Source organism: Dreissena polymorpha, chromosome 4, assembly GCF_020536995.1.
Source record: "Dreissena polymorpha isolate Duluth1 chromosome 4, UMN_Dpol_1.0, whole genome shotgun sequence".
Taxonomy (NCBI): domain Eukaryota; kingdom Metazoa; phylum Mollusca; class Bivalvia; order Myida; family Dreissenidae; genus Dreissena; species Dreissena polymorpha.
Window position 1 is genome coordinate 46578604 of NC_068358.1, and position 20567 is coordinate 46599170.

General features: G+C 35.2%; 3 protein-coding genes across 3 annotated transcripts; 2 read left to right on the top strand and 1 right to left on the bottom strand.

Moving 5' to 3' along the window:
• Positions 1 to 2216: 2216 nt before the first annotated feature.
• Positions 2217 to 5834, bottom strand: LOC127879028 (uncharacterized). The gene is made up of 2 exons (XM_052425618.1): positions 5099 to 5834; positions 2217 to 3707 (listed from the first exon to the last, which is right to left on the bottom strand). Exons 1-2 carry the CDS (start codon positions 5121 to 5123, stop codon positions 3340 to 3342), a joined length of 393 nt encoding a protein of 130 aa, XP_052281578.1. The 5' UTR covers positions 5124 to 5834; the 3' UTR covers positions 2217 to 3339.
• A 2575-nt stretch (positions 5835 to 8409) lies between these two features.
• On the top strand, positions 8410 to 10655 carry LOC127878398 (uncharacterized). The gene is made up of 5 exons (XM_052424924.1): positions 8410 to 8535; positions 9005 to 9112; positions 9906 to 10009; positions 10117 to 10302; positions 10493 to 10655. The coding sequence occupies exons 1-5, from the start codon at positions 8410 to 8412 to the stop codon at positions 10590 to 10592; spliced, it is 624 nt and encodes a 207-aa protein (XP_052280884.1). The 3' UTR covers positions 10593 to 10655.
• On the top strand, positions 10633 to 14048 carry LOC127878399 (uncharacterized). The gene is made up of 7 exons (XM_052424925.1): positions 10633 to 10655; positions 10919 to 11086; positions 11307 to 11496; positions 11806 to 11901; positions 12061 to 12150; positions 12611 to 12708; positions 13750 to 14048. Exons 1-7 carry the CDS (start codon positions 10633 to 10635, stop codon positions 13940 to 13942), a joined length of 858 nt encoding a protein of 285 aa, XP_052280885.1. The 3' UTR covers positions 13943 to 14048.
• Positions 14049 to 20567: the final 6519 nt, after the last annotated feature.

The following is a 20567-nucleotide window of genomic DNA, read 5'->3' on the forward strand; positions in this document are numbered from 1 at the left end:
CCAATGTCGCACGGACGTCCGACTGTAGAGGGATTCTCAATATATGTGAAGGTGTTGCGTTGATTCCGGTATAGTATCATAGTGAGTGGTATTGGTCTAATTGTCCTTGGAGTTTACCGACCCGTGTCACTTAACAGACAGGTTACATTACTGTGGTTATTAGCTTGATATTTTTAAATTCTTATATTGCTACCCCCTCCTATTCTTTATTTTCTTAGTAGCCTTACATTTTCGTTTATATTAATGTTGTTTTCTTTTGCTTATTAGGTGCCTGGGCGCTATCTTTTTTTTTGGCCAGGGCGGCATGAGGGTATCGAGACCAAATATGGACCTTTTGGAGGATTTGTTACAGTGGGGCCCAGATGTTGTCATACTTTGCCTGGGGGGGGGGGGGGATGATATACTAGTAACCGCCAGTTGCCAGCCCCGAGACATCGGTTTGGGTATTCTCGAGTTGTGTCAGTTTGTGAGAGCAAGAGGTGTCGCCACCGTTGTGGTGGCTGGCATTTGTAGGCGGTGGGTGTTCCGGGACCCCGCACTCACGACAGACCAGTTTGCTAGGATTGGAAGTGCTATCGCGAAATATGTATTGCGCTACTTTCCTGTGTCGTCCATGGTGTATGTGTGTGATAGGGACGTTCACTGGTTGTGGGACGGTGTTCATCTGAGATAATTCTAGCCACATTACACAGTCATTTTAATGCTGACAAGGCTGTATCAGTTCACTTTCCAGACTTCAAACTGTGATGTTCATCGTCCAATCGGTTACGCGAATGCTTATGAGGGCGGGGTTAACTATCGACCATTATTTTTGATTGGGTCATCCCGCTAAGAAATTTCGTACCGAGTAAAGTCGAGATATAGAGCGAATATTACTATGAAATAAACGCCAGTAACTTTTTTGCTAATATGGCTGGAAAGTGGGCGGAATTTAAAAAATAATACAAGTTATTAAAGGATATAAAAACGTCGAAAAATACCGGCCGCGGCATAGACGTCGCAATCTTGATAATCACGTGATCACCCCCTCTGCCTATGACTCATAATAAATACGATAAATTAATTGCAAGTGGTAAACAATTAATTACTTATAGCGAGTAAGTTGTGCAAATTGTTATTACAATTATGCGATAACAATTTAATTCCAGTACATGTATATTTCATCATGTCCATTGATTGAACTGATTCACCTCGTTTTTCTGACATTTATTCGACACGTAATGCGCTATAACAAATTTTCGTTGAATTGATTACGCACACTTCTAAATGTTTCGTCCGATAATCGATACTTAGAAGTACTGATGATGGCAACCGGCTGTAATCCTCGTGGACAACGTGAATTTCATGCATAATTCCGTCGAAACATTTATTCGACTCGTACTGTGTTTTAACAAATGATCATTGAATTCATAACGCAACTGTTAATATTTGTTGAAATCTCAAATAGGAATAATTTATTTTGTAATTCGAAACCCATTCCCGTAAGTCGATGTTAACGCGTTTTTATCCGAAACACACTTCCGAATGTAAATGTTACCGCAACGTTAAAATATTCTTGCTTCAAATTAGCAGTGCAAATTTATTTTGTGTCCAATCTGTTTCTCAATTAAAAGAGCGCGAAAATTATGCAGCATGTACAACGTCGCGTCAAGCGTGCGTGTATTGAGCGTTTTAACAAGCACACAACACGTCAGGGGATTGACGCATGTTCAGAGGCAATATTTCATCAAATCAAATCAAATAGTCACTTAAAATGTATTTGATACTATAGAAAAATGGCAAGGTTTGTGTTAAAGAAATAGTTGAGAGCTTTTATCGTAAATATTTACCATAAAGTGATCTTTAAAAACGGAAAAAACGGGATTATCGGGTAATAAATAGAAACTTGACAAGTAGTAAGGATACAGTAATAGAGTCTGGTTGAAACGGGTGTATTGGGGAATCGTTCGAGTCGGGATTTTACTATCTGTGCGGGTAAGTTTTAAAGCAATTAAACAATATAAAAAAATATATATTTTTAAATGACTGGGGGATTTTCTTGAAGAGTCATAGCGCACCAAATGACGTCTTTTGACGCTGTTTTTCTTTATAGGGATAATACACGTTTTCGAGGGCATGATCATCTGCGGGCGCTCGAAAAATCCGTTCCTGTCCGAGTGCGCAGCACGAGGGCAGGAACGGATTTTGAGAGCGCCCGCAGATGATCATGTCCGAGAAAATGTGTATTTTCGCTATTATTGCATAAACAAATCACACATACCAAAATAATTTAAAATAACATTGAAAACAATGTTTTGTTCATTCGACATCGACAAAATAATTCGATTATTTAAATACAGTTCAAGATTGTGTTTTACAAATGCCTCACTCGGTCATCATCCGAAATGACGAGGCTTTAACTTCGGATAGGCAAAGTTGCAAAGTTGAAATGCAGCCGCGAAAATTAAGAAATGAGGAAATATTTTGGAATTTACAGCAGGATCGTTGAAGGTACATAATCACTTAAGTTTACAGCATAGTCTTTTGAAAGTGTTGAGTAAATAACCTTAAGTTGCTAAACTTCATTGACGTTGCCAATACAATAAAGCTGTTGTCAAGAGAGTGCAGATGGTATAAGTTGAAAAGAGGATTGAAATAGACATTGCCATTATCCCTGCATGCATGAGGAAACTGGTGCTTATTCAGTTCCCCATTTATGCTTGGAAAGTCGTCGAAGGCTGGAGAAGGGAAGTAACTGCGTGTGGACCAGATTATGGATATGAAAAACACATAACAGGGCTTGAACGGCACGTGAATCGTCTTGTTAATGCACGATTTCTTCCGTTCAAGCCCTCACTTTGCCAAGTTTCTGCACCCCACCAGAGGGCATTATAGATAGAGTTTATGCAATAATGAGTTATAACGCACCACAGAACGTGAATTGACACGTTAAATTAAAAAAAAGATCAACGTCGGGAGGGGACGCCCCTCCCGAACCACCCCTATCAGCCCCGGGGCGCCTGACAAAAATCCTGTGGAAAGCACTGGTATTATTGATTGTTTGAGTTTGGAAACTACATTACACAAGTGTTAACCTTACTGATAAAGCATGAAGTTCACATGAAGCAAGTCCGTAGGTCCACTTTCAAGGTCACAATTTCAGGTTTAAAGTCAAAACCATCCTTGGGCGTGTACAAACACAGACACACTGGGCCATGGTTGCATTTTGAAATTTGGGTTCCATGTTACTTGACAGGACTCATGTCTTGTTCATAAGGAGGAGCCTCGTCATTAAACAATATTTACAATTCTATAAAGACCACTGTTATATTTACAATAAAGCACAAACAGCTGTCAATGTCATAGTGAAAAGTTCCCGGATGTTGGTGAATTACTGCCGCTGTTCCGCGTAACGGGGCTAGGCGTCCATGCCGAACTACACCGTATCGATGTGGGCGTCTCCGTCAACTGAATATATGACGTCATTTCCGACGCGGAGAAGCTGTCGCACGACTGGCCGCGTCTGACCGCTGACCCTCCGCTGATCCCCTTCCGGCGGATGTTGAGTTTTTGCTTCAGGTGCATAGCCTTGGCGTCTCTCCAGCGACTAATCTCTTTGAGGACGATTGCGACAATGCCGGCGATGAAGGCGAGCCCTAATGCGCAGCTTAGGGCCAACAGGATGTAATTCACGAAGCTCAACTCAACACTTTTCACGATTGCTTGAACTACAATTGAGTAATTAACCCATTTATGCCTAGTGGACTCTCCCATCCTTCTAAATTTGATCAATGTATTTACAAAATTAGGGATGTCTAGTATATTTATTTCTATATTTAGAAATTTCTTACAGAAATTCCTTTAAGCAAACAGCGCAGACCCTGATGAGACGCCGCATCATGCGGCGTCTCATCTGGATCTACGCTATTTGCAAAGGCTGCAAAAGCCCTTTTTTCTAGACGCTAGACATAAATGGGTTAAATAAGGTGAATTAAACAATAAATAGACATTGAATCATTTAGAAAATATTAATAGTACTTGTTACTATATTCTAATTATATATTTAAAGTACCGTTATTGGATTCATAGCAGTTAAAATGTAATGCTTAAACAAGTAATAACATCATACATCATTGTGAAAAGTATATCATTTAAAAAGCAAATTATAGTTAAACTAAATAGCTCCAGTTTTAGACAAACATTCGAAAGTAACGTATTATGCATTTTTCCAAGCAACGCTGTTAACTGGACGCAAATCTTAATGACTTAACGTTCAATAGTCTGACAGACATATTTCGAAATGCTTTCTCCTATGACAGCAAATATTTGCTAATGATCAAGATCAAATATAAAGCATTGATTTGATATGGCCATCTATCCGTCTGTGGCAGTGAGTATAGTATGTCTTTATAAGCTGTTAGGTAAGCCGTACATTTTTGTTTGAACGTAAATAAAAATTCAAGCTTTTGTGTGGCATACGGCGTTAATGGATTCTCCTTCATGGTTCCAATAATAATTAGGTTTAAATATTTAGTAGATGAAATACCCAAACACCTAACGTAGAATGGTCTTGCAATTACAGAGATGTTATGGCGATAGTGTTGCCCGAATGTGACATCAACTATCTAGTTATTCACTGTGTGAATATTTACGAAATGAATCCATTTCTCTCCAACAAGCACGCAGCCAAATGAGGATTTGTAAATATCTTCCTTAGCCTCGTTAAAGGACAAAAACCTCAATACTTAATGAACATGAAAATGAACTTCTGTCAGTTTCAAACTAATATATTAATTATAGCATGCAATTATTATGGGGAATTCATATTCACATTCGTATTAAGTATAGCCGAGATTCGTTTCCATAAACAATGTATACAAAACTTCAGTAAGTTTTTCGTACACAATTGAAAATTATATTCATCTGCATTGTATCGAACTGATTATTCATGAATACCATTTCGCTCCTTTACGCGAACATCAAATATGGTATGGTTTGCGAAGAAAATTTCTGCTTTTGATTTATACTATAAAACGCAATTTCGTTTATATTTTCTTCTATATTGTGACATCTTCCGCGCTAACTTTTGAAGATTGTAAGGAAACTTAAATTGACGTACCTGCGTTGGTTGTTGTTGTTTCCATGTTGAACTATCCTCCATTTTAAGAACGGTAATAAATGCAGTGTATGTGAAGTTTTAACGTTTCGAAGAATATAATATGACGGGTGAATCTCTGATGTATATATTGAAGCAATTATTTCACAAACTATAAGTCACAAACTCGTAATCCTAAAAAAACGTATCAACATTATTTTGTAAGCATATTATCCTCACACTATGTGAATATTAACTGTATTCCAGTTATTCCTTTGTAAAAAACAACAACATACGAATCAAACTGTTTTCACAGAGTTAAATATCAGAAAATTAGTTATAAACCTCACACATTTTGTTCACATTTGAATTCACAACAGATATACAGATGTATCGCATTGAAATTATGTAAACGATGCCGTAATTCCCTTTCACGCAGTTTCAATAGCATAGTGAGTATTACAATAACATATCTCCAATAATTCCTCGAATGTTTACACTCGAAACTATGGTCCCGTTCGCAAACCACAACTAACATCGGAAAATAAAATCATTAAATCATATCGCGGCGTATAAATTTATTTTCCTGCCTTAATCAATCCCTCTCCAATGACTGGGTATTGTCGTGAAATCATCATTTCGTTTAACGCGAGGACAAAATATTGACAAACTACTTAACAAGACTCATTCAAGCGAATGGCTGGATTGAGCCTGAACACCATTCCGTTGGGTGTCAACAATTAGGTGTTTTAGTTTGTTTTCAAAAGCATATAGATTTTGATTTGTGAACGAATTGATCTATCCAATGGACAGTTCTAAAATGGGAGTGCATACCAGAGTAACTCTTCTTGAATGAAACTTATTTATTTATTAATTTCGTTCTACACAATATACACGAGATGTCCTTTATCTACAAATGAACCTTTTAATTTTTTAAAGGCGAGATAATCCTTTTATTACGTCCAGAACACTGTTCTAGTGATTTTAATGATGCGTCATTATGCTTATTATTGTGCGATTTAACTTAACAACATATCGCTTCCTAGGTGCAAAAGGTACTTTGTGACATTGAAATTAGAAGGAACATGGTACCTTTTTGCACCAATGCGGTGAATATTCCCACTTCGCACTTTAACGTCAGAGAGGTACGCCTGTCTTTTGTTTCTCGACAATCTTAACCCATTTAAGCCTAGTGGACTCTCCCACCCTTCTAAATTGGATCAATTTATTTCCAAAATTAGGGATGTCTAGTATATTTATTTCTTTATTTAGAATATTTCTTACAGAAATTTCTTTAAGCAAACAGAGCAGACCCTGATGAGACGCCGCATCATGCGGCGTCTCATCTGGGTCTACGCTGTTTGCCAAGACCTTTTTTCTATACGCTAGGCATAAATGGTTAATTTCAGTGGGAGAAACATCAAGTGAATTGGCAGCTCTAAGCCATATGGGAAATATTTTGAAATTTAAAAGGATGTGTATTGAAAACTTAAACGGTTGTGAAAATCAAATAAACATTAATTTCAGATTAAATCGCCGCATGCGAAACGGATAGGAATTTGACACGTGTTATAATAAAAATCAACAGTGTCTTTCAAATTCTTTGTTAGCGTTAAAATGAAATAAATCATGTTTATCGTTAAGATCTAATCGTTGAATTGATTTCTCCGTTTGCATTCGATAGCAAAGTGGTATCATTGAAATATGCCATTTAACGCAATAAATGTTGAAATGTTGAAACCTAAGATTCGTTTATAAAATGATCACGATAATAATTGCATAAGTTAAACATCATGATCGTTTTAAATAGTTATACCATTTTACAACAAAAGAGCTATAAATGCCCCTCATATCTTTAGATATCAGGGATAAGCCTTAAAAATCATACGGCATACCTTTTCGATACAATTAATAAAAAAACATTACGACAACGTGCGATTATCGTGCACATTCTTATAACGTACCCAAAAAATAAGCATAAAACAATGAAATATAATAAAAATGTGTCGTTTTTTTGTCATTTTAAAATCATTTATTCTGACGTAGTGTCCTCGTTTATACCAATCCAAAACTCCGACATGCTAGTTTTAATGTGAATTGGACATGATCAGCTCATGAAATCATTAGTAATGAATTTAAATACAAATAATCCACAGTAACGTGCTTTTGTTTTATTATGGAACTCACGTTTCAGCCAGGTGCATGCTTCGTGTAGAGAGAGTGTATCTATTTATAACGCATATATTGATATTATAATAAAAAAATATGTATGCGACTGTCTTATTTGTATGAATTTATTGAGATCACAAATGGTTCTTATTATGGTTTCCGTAAATGCAATATTATTTTTATTTGAAAACAATCTATTATTTCTAACTTGTCTATCCCAGCTTTGGTTCTTAATTGGACTTCTTAATGACGCAGGTTGTTGACACAATAACTAAGGACGTCACGATACGACATACACAAAGCAACATCGATATGAATAACGCCACTTAGATCATTCGTACTAGGATTATTCCTCGAAATGAATTGCTAGATTTCCGTTGCTGGGATAAATGTTTTGATATAAATGGAATATCAATAGATAGGAGTGATGGGCGCACAATTAATTGGAAATTTCTCATGTATCCGCTGTAAAAATCCATTAAACACATTGATTTATTTAAAACATTATTATAACAGAAAGGTTCATTCATTTGTTGATGTTTTTGCAGACAAAACTGTTATGAGAGTTAATGCTATACATACAGGTGATCCGAATTTCTACATCAGTATGAGCAAAATTATGTATGTGTGCTTTGCCATTTAAGATAAACATTATTTAAATCCAACATCGGCTGCCGAGAGAAAATATAATTCTGTCCGTCGTAAAATGACGTCAATATTGTCTTTAAAATATTTTATTACAAGTGCAGAAATTGAGCGATCAAACTATAAATACGTGTTTTTGATTGGAAATATAACTCTTAAACGTATAACTTGTACTTAATAGAGTTATTTCCCCTGCGTTCGTAAAGGTCGTTCAGTATTATAATGCAATTCTAACGATCCATGTTAGCCGTCTTTTGTCTGTGGCCACTAATTTAACGCTTCATGTCCCTATCATAGATTTGTTAAATTCTTTTGTTTCACGATCGACTGGTACATGTACATTTAAGCAAACAATTAATGTGTATAAATCAATTCCTAAATTGAAAACAGAACGTTTGATTGTTCATGTTAATACGCAAGATAAGCACTTTAAATAGTGAGTGTCTTCACGGCATTTGCATATTCTATACACAATAAAACTCCATATAAGGGTGCAAAAAAGATCAGTTGCTATCGACAATATGGGTAAAAAACGACTAATTGAGATACTGACTGTTAATACAGATGACAAGCTTGAACAAAATGGTGCGCTTAGAAATGTGGCAGTAAAGGACGCATGGCAACGACTGCGCCAGAAGATAGATGTTGTAAGTAGTATTTGTGTGCACCGTGTAGAGTGTGTGGCTGTTATACGTATCACATTAAATGTTCTGAAACAGGACCATCTTACTATTAATTTGATGGTGTTATTTGACTTGTTTTCTTTTTGTTTTCTAATGTAATCAATGTGAATATCAGATACCTCGCTTTTTAAATATGGCTTTAATTCTTTTATTTATCGCTACAAATAATTTGATTCTGAAACGTCAATAAAAGGTGAACTATTATATTCCAAATTCTAACTGAAACCTGTGCTTTATATGAAATGTCTTCTCTGGATTGGATTATCTAGAATCTCTGATATAATATTTTTTACTTTATAATAATACGTACATCCCCTCATGCTGATATCTATACAGGAAAAGTGGAAGGAAGCTCGGAGTACATAGAATCACTGTTACATTTCTCTAATCACCCTATAATAATACTTAAATCATTCTGCTGCTATCCCTACAGAATGAGTGGAAGGAAGCTGACAAGGTGCTTCAGGAGTTGTCATGGAACCTCCAGAAGATCAACCTTTTCAAGGCCGTGTCCTCGGTCCTAGGGAAACTCAAAGCCGCGGTAAGTCGCACCATGTCCTTCATTTCCAATAGTAACGTCACCACGAAGTTTTAATAAACGGTTGTTTCATTGAAGCGAGTATTGAAGAAACTACCTTTTTTTTAATCAATTATAATATTGACTAAAAAAATGAAGGTTAAGAAGACATGGTATCAACGAAATTTGTTTTTTAAAACAGTTTTTGAATATTTTTGTATGTGAAGTAAAAAATACATTTATGTATACGAATTAAAGATGTACATTGTTGGGCTATTTACACTTTTCTATTAAGATTTGTTCCTACCACATGTAGACACGTTTTTTTGGTTTTGCAACAAGAACGAGTAAACATGTCTCTACGGTAAACTTTGCCGTCATAAATGCTATTATTAAAGTAAATAATATTTGATTTATGGGACCATAGTAATATAATTTATCGTTATATTTTAATTCCTCGTTCATATTCACGTTTTCGTTCTGGATTTAGAAAATTAAAAACGAACATAAAAATCGTAAATACTTGCTTTCAAGAACTACTAAATATGTAGTGACGAAAAAATGTAACATCAGATATGTGTGTTTACAGGAATATCTGAAATCATTCTAACATACATCATGATTACGTGCGACATTTTATTGGTTCTTCGTTAATACAGAATATTAAATAATGTAAAATTTAAGTTTGAACACGCTTCAAAACATATTACACTATTTATGACTAAACATGGTGCTCCTTCTACGACAAATTAAGTTTCACTAAATTTTCCGATTGCAATTAACCACAAACTGCAGACCTAATCTAATATTTTTTTAGTTTCAAAACCCAGATCAATTCGTCGAAGAAAACGATTATTCTTCCTCTGGTACACCCACCCCAAGGGACAAGGAGCAAACCACTCAGTTGCTTCACATGACCAGGTAAATAAAGTCTCAGTAAAGAATATGCAACGTTTTCGACACTCACATTTTTACTCATATGCAACTTAGTACAAACAGTAATATATATAACTCTATCCTGTTCCTAGCGATATGACGCGAGCAAAAGATGATATGGATATCATAAGAGCTTGTCTGGAAACTGTTAAAACTAAACTGGAGAAAGAAAACACAGTGCCTGAAAATATCGACACTCCTGTCGGAGCTTCCATGGATGTCCAGAGCTGCTTCCAGGTCATTGTTTCCATTTGTGAGCGGTGTCATAAAAATGGCAGGTGTGGAAACGGGAAATTGTGTTGCTTTTGTGTTTTCTTTTGCTTATATGAAATGGTAATATGACTTAACAAATGCTATTCAATTGCATGACTTGAACGTCTGAGAACATACATATGTGGTACAAATATTAAACATTATTTATAGTGTGAATATATTGTGATATCACAAATGAATGGTGTTTTCATTTAGAGAAATCGAACAACTGAAAAGGAAGACAGAAGCATATGAAGCCAAGAACAAAGATTTAGAAAAGGAAACAAGCGAAAAGCAGGAACAAATTGACCGGTAACACGCTAGTATTTAATTGTAAAAAAACTGTAGGCTTAGATATGTTACACATGCGAGAAAATAAGTTAGTATTGTAAAGTTAGCGTATAGCGTTGTCGTATTGAAACTCCTTATATTGATTAACTTATAATGCATAATGAACAAAATTGTCTGTAAAATTGAATGTGTGATGCTCCTTTCTTTTTCATCTATCGCACATCAATAAACTTTGAGAACAAATATATATTTTCTATCCATCTTTTGGTTTTGGTATCTCAAGTTTTGAAATTACTACGCAAAAGTAGATTGTATTAACACAAGTTGATTGTTTGTGTATTTTGTCGAAAGACTGACCGCTGCAATCGACACACTGGAAAAGAAGCATTCAGAAAAGAAGGAAGAAAAACTCGACAATATGAAGGAGCAAATGAAGATGAAAAACCTGGAAAAGCAGGTCAATCTAAAAGTGGCAGAGGTAGCAAAGCTGCAAGAGGAAAACAACACGATGAAAAATAGGTATGTTAACTTAAACATCACGGCCAGACAATGCTGGCTAAAATGAAGGAACGTAGACAGGTAATTTTAATGTTTAATAGATATGTTGACGTTAAGTCCGCGAACAGTTAACACACTTCAACATTATTCGGTGATATTATCTATACTATATCATACACATTTCGATAGAGGTCTCTTTTTTAATATAACCGCCCTATCGCATTTTCTTTTATGTTGACAGATTAAACGAGCTGATCGAGAAGAAAGGATCAGAAATGGCGGACATGTACAATACTTTTCCTCCGAGGAAAATAGCGGATCAATTTAAAGACTTATATGCGTCTTTGAGAAATGACGCATTTCAGTTTTATAAATCGTCACTAAATATGGCCGACCAGGTAGCAGCTGCGAGAACAATGGACATTGTTCGTGTAAGACCCTATTATGTCATTAGTAAGACCGATTTAATCATCGAAATGACTCTCATTGCCTGTTCTCGGGTTTAATTATGACTGTCAATTTTTTGTGTGATGTTGTTTTGAAGCAATAAATAACTATTTTCTGTTGGTTGATCTTTGATTTCATTAATGGTGCTGATATGTGAATAATTTACACGAAACAGAAGCGACAATTTTCATTTGAAATCTTGTACTTGTAATAGACTGGATTATAACGGGATGAATACACTGAAGATAAAACAAAATAAATATAAATACCGGTTCTCATGTTTTTTGTTTCAGGATGCCTACGCATTTTGCGAGGAAGCCAGCTTATATCAACATGGCAGCGTAATATGTGGACTTGTGAATCCTTGCGAAATATTTAATGTGCATCAGGTAATGTTATACAAAATTTGGAATCGTTCTGGTATTAGTAGATTTAATTACATGTACTGTTTTATTTTGTGGAAAATTATAGGTTTTCGTTAATTATTATTACTTGGTGCATAATGTAGAATTTCCTTTGAAGTGTCACATTGTCATCTTTTGTTGTAGAGTGGTTACAAGGTGGACGAAGTGGACTCGAAGCAAATAAGCAATATAAGAAAACAAACGAGCAAGTACTCTTGTGAACACATTAAAAATGTACGTTTCTTGGGGATGGGGTGCGCGTTCTGTATCGAAAGCGGGTATTAGTTTTTAACGCCAAGTATTGTGCACCCTAAGCCTTTATGAAATATCTTGAAAAATCAAATGATCCGGATAATGCGAAAAAGGGTCGTATGCGACATGCGGCAAGCGTAGCTTCAGCCCGGCCTGCGCATCTGCCCAGTCTTGTAAGGATAAAACCTTTCCGCTTATGAGACCATAAAACCTTGTGTCACTTTATAGCAGACAACGTACCTTCCTGACAAGACTGCGGGATCGCGCAGGTTGGTCTTGCGCTACTCTGGTCGCACGTGACTTAAGACCAATTTTCGCATGACGCGGTTCATATATTCAATTGCTGTTGGTAATAACATCATGAATTGTTCATATTTAATGTGAAGTACATAATTTGTATGAATGTTAAGAGTACACACAAATGCATGTTGTGCGATTGCAGGCATTTGTCACAAAGTTGGAGTCGTCACAAGAAAAATATTCCTTGGAAGAGTTGACAGGATGCATGGCATACATAGAACGATCTGTAGAGCTGTGCTGGTGAGATAATATGAGTTTATTTCCGAGGAAACCGGGCTTTTAATGCGTGTACTTTAAATGAACTACTAGATTAGCCTATGCAAGCCGCACAAGCTAATCAGTGACGACACTTTCCGCTTTTATTTATATTTTCGTTCAAAGGAAGAATCTTCTAACGCCAAATCCAGTTTAGGTGGAAAATATCGTTCATTTACGCATATGCATTTAGCCAAGTCGTTCATTTACGCAAATGCATTAAGCCAAGTCGTTCATTAACGCATATCCATTTAGCCAAGTCGTTCATTTACGCACATGCATCAAGCCAAGTCGTTCATTTACGCACATGCATTAAGCCAAGTCGTTCATTTACGCACATGCATTAAGCCAAGTCGTTTATTTACGCACATGCATTAAGCCAAGTCGTTCATTTACGCATATGCATTAAGCCAAGTCGTTCATTTACGCATATGCATTAAGCCAAGTCGTTCATTTACGCATATGCATTAAGCCAAGTCGTTCATTTACGCATATGCATTAAGCCAAGTCGTTCATTTACGCATATGCATTAAGCCAAGTCGTTCATTTACGCATATGCATCAAGCCAAGTCGTTCTTTTACGCATATGCATTAAGCCAAGTCGTTCATTTACGCATATGCATTAAGCCAAGTCGTTCATTTACGCATATGCATTAAGCCAAGTCGTTCATTTACGCATATGCATTAAGCCAAGTCGTTCATTAACGCATATGCATCAAGCCAAGTCGTTCATTTACGCACATGCATTAAGCCAAGTCGTTCATTTACGCATATGCATTAAGCCAAGTCGTTCATTTACGCATATGCATTAAGCCAAGTCGTTCATTTACGCACATGCATTAAGCAAAGTTTTCTCAGATTGATGCTCATATGATTAATTAAACAACATAAAAGTTATTGTATTAAATTTAGCGAAAACGAAAAATCTTTAAAATGAGCGTTTATGTTTCAAATGTGATTTTGCTTTTTGATAACCTGTACATTTCCTTGCTTGTTCAATACAGTACCATAACGTTGTTTTTACAGGTACATGTGCTTGCAAACGCCCCCTATGCACATAGGATTTGCTGACAATGATAAGCAGGACATAGCAGTGGACAAAACCAAATACGAAATAGGTTCTGGAAAAGGAACCAAAGTGGATTTTGTTCTGTGGCCTCCTTTATACGACGAAAAAGAGGGAAACATTGTAATGAAGGGCGTTATACAAACGAAATAACGCATATAATTGAAAGTTGGTGTGAAAGTGTGACAGCGGACATAGAAACACGTTCAACTCGTCTAAAAGTGTATGCACTATAATCAACATTCTACATTATTTTATACAGTCGTTTATAATTGTATGTATATTTTAATAAATTTCTAAACTTAGTATGTTGTTCTGTGTATCATCGAGCAGTATTCATTTAAACGAAAAAACTATCTTACACGTACCAAATAATATTTATATTTAATATGTTGGTTTAAATCTTTATTTTATCAAACAAACATGCATATGTATAATTACCAAGACGTGAACAATGCCACCAGTCTAATGATAATGATCACTAAATACTTTAACTACGTAAAACTACACATACATGTATACTTATGGTTAACAAACGAATAATATTATATTGAATAAACATTTAGCAAATGCCATGTCCTTACGATGTATAGACACAAATCTGATAAATGGAGCAACGTATTAGCAGACTGCGGATGCGCTGGTCGCATATGGTTTAAGACCCATTTTCGCATAACACGGCTCAATTATCATTTGCGTACGTTGCCCTAAAGAAAATGGTTCATGTTGAAGGACCATGTTTCACAATGTCATACAGAACAGTGCTTTTGTAGCGCGACTACATTAAAAACACAGTCATATAGATATTAGATATCATGATAACATGAAATCAATTATATGTGAGGTAATGGCAAAACCATTTTCAAATAAAGCGATGCGGAAATAACTTTTGTGAAAAAAGGAATAATTCAATACTAAAAAGACCTATACACAAGTTCCGCTTTTGCATCGGGGCTCAAAATAAACTTTTTAAATGTAGCCTTTGTACACGACTCGATTGTTGAAATATAATGTCGATATGGCTGGTCTTTAAATCACGATCATTTTACTACAATTGTTTTAAAGCAATCACGCTGAACTTTAACGCCTTTGAAAGTCTTTGACTAAAACACAATACCTGCGCTATTGATGGTCGATTGTTTATACGAGTTTAAACTAAAATCGATAATTAGTGCGCATTTGATTTATCATTCACTTAACTCAAGTGGCATTTGAGTCAGTGTTGATGAAAACAATTATCAAAAGTTAACTTAAAAAATATAATTAAACATGAGTTTTAGTCAAAGGAAACTAGAAGCGATACTGAAAACTGTTAATCGCGATCTGGAAGAACAGGGGGTACTAAGTGAGAGACTGACTCAAGACATCTGGAATAACCTCATGTCACACCTGCTACAGGTCTGCAATTTCTTTTTTCCGTCTAGATTGTAGCGAATAAAGTTGTTTTTATAAAAAGTAGACGTTTGGTTTATTTTTACACGAATAAACATTGGATAATGTAGTGAAATGTTACAAGGGTGTGTCAAACTTCGTTTAAAGGGTACAATCATATTATTGTTATCATTCTTATTCTTATTCTTATTACTATTATAATTATTATTATTATTATTATTATTATTATTATTATTATTATTATTATTATTATTATTATTATTATTATTATTATTATTATTATTATTATTTTAAGCAGTAGTAGTAGTAGTATTATCATTAGTATTGTTATTAAAAAGTGTTGCAAATTTTAATTGCATGTCACCAAGGAAAGTTTTGCAATTATCAAGAAGCCGTTTTTAAATGTTTTGAACATGGCTTCCAAAATATTTGTGAAACAATACACAAATTAACCGTATGCTTAAATTGATACCCCTGGTCACAATAAGTTTAGAGGACACATCATATGAGTAAACAAGTATGCATAGCATAGCATTAATGTCATCAATTAAGTACAGCTTAGCTTGTCGCCGCATTTAGTAAAGTGAAGCAAGTTGTAAAACAAAAACCTGGTGTGTAGAGAGTTATAGGATCTTCTTGATAAAACTAAAGAACCACAATGCAAGGTTACATAACAAATATTAAACGTCTTGGCTTTGAGCTACAAGGGAAAATATTGTTGAAGTTATTTTGCTACAAATAGATGGTTTGCTTTGCTTATAATCCTATAGTAACACTAATAATATTACAGAAATTCTTAGAGTAAACAATGATCATTATGTTGTACTGTTTTACGTTTTATTATTAAAATCGCTCATGCAAAATTGCATATCAAACAAAACAATCATTGGAAGTTTAAATAATTTAGAAGGAAAAGTGCAAGAGATTTACATGTACATGGACAGACAGACGAACAAACCTGCATGGGTATTACAATTATACTTACCCTTTAATTTGTAGGAAGTCATTCTTTATCTTCACGAATTTTGCGTAACCCGATAAAACCCGTTGTTAGGAAATGTGTATAAAAGATGTAGATCCATCTCAAGGATTCATTATTGCTTTAACTTTAGGGGGAGATCACTCTAGCATTTCCCATCCGCCAGTACCTGCAGGAACACATTCGAAAGAAACGACAAGACAAGATATACACCTTTGCTAGCATTATTCAAAGTTTGGACGAACTCCTAGACAGATACGTGAGTAAAATATGCAAAATACAATATTTTCGTTGAATGTTATCATGACAAGTTATACTTACATATAGACCATTAATATGCAAAGAAATATAAGTAAATATACAGCGCCTTACAATAGTACTGAAATAACATTTCAGAAGTCATCGCTAAATTGTATTTACTAAATGTTCACAATCTCCTCCCATGACGATGCACTGTGTGCACTCTTGTTAAAAAGAATAAAAAGTACGACGCGTTGCTTTAGGTATGTTACATAACAAGAATTCGACATTTTTTCAAACAAAGAATATGTTTAATGTGGACACAAAAAATATTTTATCCTAAGAATATAATAATTTAAAAAAAATCATAATCCATGCATGTCTTCTGTTATATGTGTAAACACATTCTAACTTGCTTTGGTAAGATTCAAACTCCAACACTTGATGACCGACATGAAAAGCCAAAGAATGAACCAAAGGCTTCGAAGAAACAAAAAGATGTCTCATATCAAGACCAAACAAGACCTCAAGTGGCGTAAGTAGATCTTCCATTGTCAGTTAAGCTATAAGTGTTCTAGTAAATTGACAAGGGGACATTTCGCACTCGAAATATTGTTTGCAGTTAGTTCGTAACAAATGCAGTCTATTTACTACTGTTTCATGTCAAATCGAAATTCTGTGTATAATAAAAGTAAACGCAACATGTTTTCAGGCAACACGTATCACAAACTCGTGCGGAAAAGACAGACAAACCATATCAAAAATCTGACGTGACTCCAAAGACAAGGCCTTTGAAAACGGCAGTTACGCAAACGGACAGGTATTTGTTTAATGAGAAACGATTTTCTCACACACTCATGCAGATTAAATAAACTAAGGATCGTCTGAATATTAACTATAATCTATGCACATTGACATGAACACTTTATTCTTTTAAGAATAAAAGAACATACGGTCGAACGTATGCCCTTGATTACTCGGATATGTTTTACTGCGATGCATTATATTTCGGAGCTTTTTTGACAGGCAATCTCCTTTGTTGACGCCGACAACGATTGATAAAAGAGAGACCTCGATGCAAACCATACGGTACGGAGAAGTTTTGTTCCAACATATATAACGTCATTTGTTAATTGGAGACTCGATATCTTTATAAAACGTCTAATCTTAAAATATACAAACGTCATTTAAGTCTTAAATGTAGAAATAAAATATCATGGGATGGGTGTTTTTACTTAAAGAAAGTAGACTGCAGTTATGGTGAATTTTACTCTTACGTTTGCTAGGTTTACACAACAAGAGGCGTCAACCCAGATTCGACGAGAAAGCTTTGCACCAACTCCAATACCTCACCACGACATGGCAATCGAAACTGACAGGTAGGATCCACGTAAATGTGCTGCATAAGACTTTAATTAATGTGTATATCGCAGGCGTCTTACTCTCATGGCCGATTGATGAAATGTAATGTAATTATTCTTTTTAACTCAAAACTAGTATTGAATAAATGATATCTTATTATATTTGACCTCCTTGACGCTTTGACATAATAGACAGCGGTATTGCTTTCATTAGATTGTTATATTCCTTTTTATCACTGCGTATTCAATATATGTTGGTTGTATATAACGTTTATCGGTCAACCTCGGTGCTATCAATTACGTTACCCAAACATGATGATTCAGATTCACACGGTGTTTGCCATATACGTTATAAGTAAAAATAATGAATCATTATGTTTTGTTTCCAGAGAAGAAAAAAATGAAGAAGACGAACTGTCAAGGGAACAATATTTCACCATGCAGGCGAACCAAAGTGTATTACAAACAACTGTGGAAGACCAACAACTTAAAATCAAAAAGTAATAAGTATATTACTAGAAATTGAGCATTTGTTGGCATTCAGAATGTTTTCATAATCTTAGGTTTATGTTCAAAGGTTAATTATTTAAGTATCTGGTAGTTATATGACCTTAGTGCAAACAACAACGCGGACATTATCTGGCTACGGAATTTAACAAGGCTTTACATACAGCATTATGTGTATCTTACCTATATTTCCGATGAAAACGTGTCAAATTCTACGTCTTACGTACATATGTATGTAAAACTGTCAGATTGTAACATTTCCCACGACATTGTATTCTTTAGGCCCTATTCGCAGACATTTTATTTTGCATTTATGTATAGATATATTGTCTAACTAGATTACAAGAGACGGTTGCACGTCTTGAACAAAACAAACTGGCGCTGATGGACGAAATCAAAGATCTGGGAACAGATCGATCGGACAAGATTGACGTGTATAAGAAGGCGGAGATGGAAATCAAATTCCTGAGGAACGAACTGAAAATAAAAGAACAGTCGTTGCAGCTGAGTCATATCGAGAGAAACGAACTACTTGACAGGTATGAGATATTTATATAATGATCAATTGATCATCATGTCCGGAGACGCTCGTTTGGTGGTATTTAAAATTCATGTTAAAGTCATTTACGATCTTATAAAAACTGTTGTTTTGTTATTAACTTTGAACTTCTTGCATTGTATATAAGCAGATCCCATGGTAATATTCATATGTCTATCGGATCATCAATGTTTTCACACATCACTTTATAATATGGTTGCCGTATTGCGCAATACACGATGACGTAACTTCTAATTCTAGGCTTAGCGCAGTGACATCCAATAAAATGAGTAAAACAAATGGACGAAATAGAGACGATGAGACCACACGTCCGTCCGCGATAGCCGAAAAGTATCTTAAGGTCAGTTGCTGTAACTAGTAATTCTATTCCATTGATTGTGTAATACGTTCATACATTACGATAATATATAATGATGCGTTGCGTATTTTGCAACAGTTCTACGATTCGGAATGGATGGACGCATTCAACGTGTTGACTTTAGAAATGAAAGAGGAAAAAACGAGCATAAACTGGTTATTAGATATACTCAAGGTATACATGCGTTTGCTTTCTAAATTGTATGGTGTTATTAATAGAAACATACAAATCAATGTGTCATTAGTCTTATTGATTTTTTTATTTATTTTAATGGTGTAATCACCGATGCTGATCGTAAATGATACATGGTTCAATCTTGGTAGTATGAAATATAATAAATGTAAGTAAGACAAAGATGTCTGTCTTGTATTTGGTCTCATCGCTTCAAACTAAATCAAATAGAGTGGCAATAAAGGAATTCATCACATAATTTCTTATATTAGTTTTATTTTGCTTTGTTTTAAAATTTCAGGAAAGTTATGCCTTTAATGTCATTACCAATGACAGCCACACAAAACTGTTGTTAGAAAATCTGTGTTTCCCTTTCTCCAGAACATCTGAGATAAAGGTAGTCTTTCTTTTAGTTATATTGGGTTAACATTTATTCAAGTTATTGTTTTTCAAAGACGCATTATTACTGAGGACACAATTTTGGTTTATTTCGTAGGATGTCGAAAAATACTCCACAGATGAAACTACTAGGAAGATGGTAGCGGATTTGAAGAAAACGACAGCAAAAGAGGCAGTAGCTCAAATTCAAGTAGTAAGTGTATTATTAACAAAGTCCATGCCAACAGTATTAAACTGATTATCGTTTGCATCAATTTTGTTATACATTTTGTAAACACTATAACGGTTTTTAATGTGATATCTGGCAATTAAAACGGTAGATAAAACTTTTTTTATTCATATAAATGACCTCAACTTACAGCGCTTGAAAGTATACTGCAATGTTTATACATATTCAATGATCGCTATGCTGATATGCAGGATATCATTGTATAGTCCTATTGCAGCATTTTCTGAAGCATATGCAGAAATCGCGTAAGGATTATTGCAAGGACAACAAGACGTTTAAGAAGTTAACCCCGTTCATGGACAGATGTTCTGAATTGAGCTGGTTCATGATCAATCAAACACCACCCATCTGTCTGGATGAAACACTACGGCAGACTGGGGACGACTTCGACAGGGATGCTTATCGGTTCTACAAACACCACGGGACAAAGCTGGACTATATAGTGTGGCCTGCGCTTTATATGGCCTCGAACGAGGGCTATATTTTCGTACAGGGAATAGCTCAGGCGAAACAAGAGGGCGTTGCTTTGCGCATCGCATCATCTATGTCACAGTCGTCTTCCAAACATTGAATGTTTTAATTA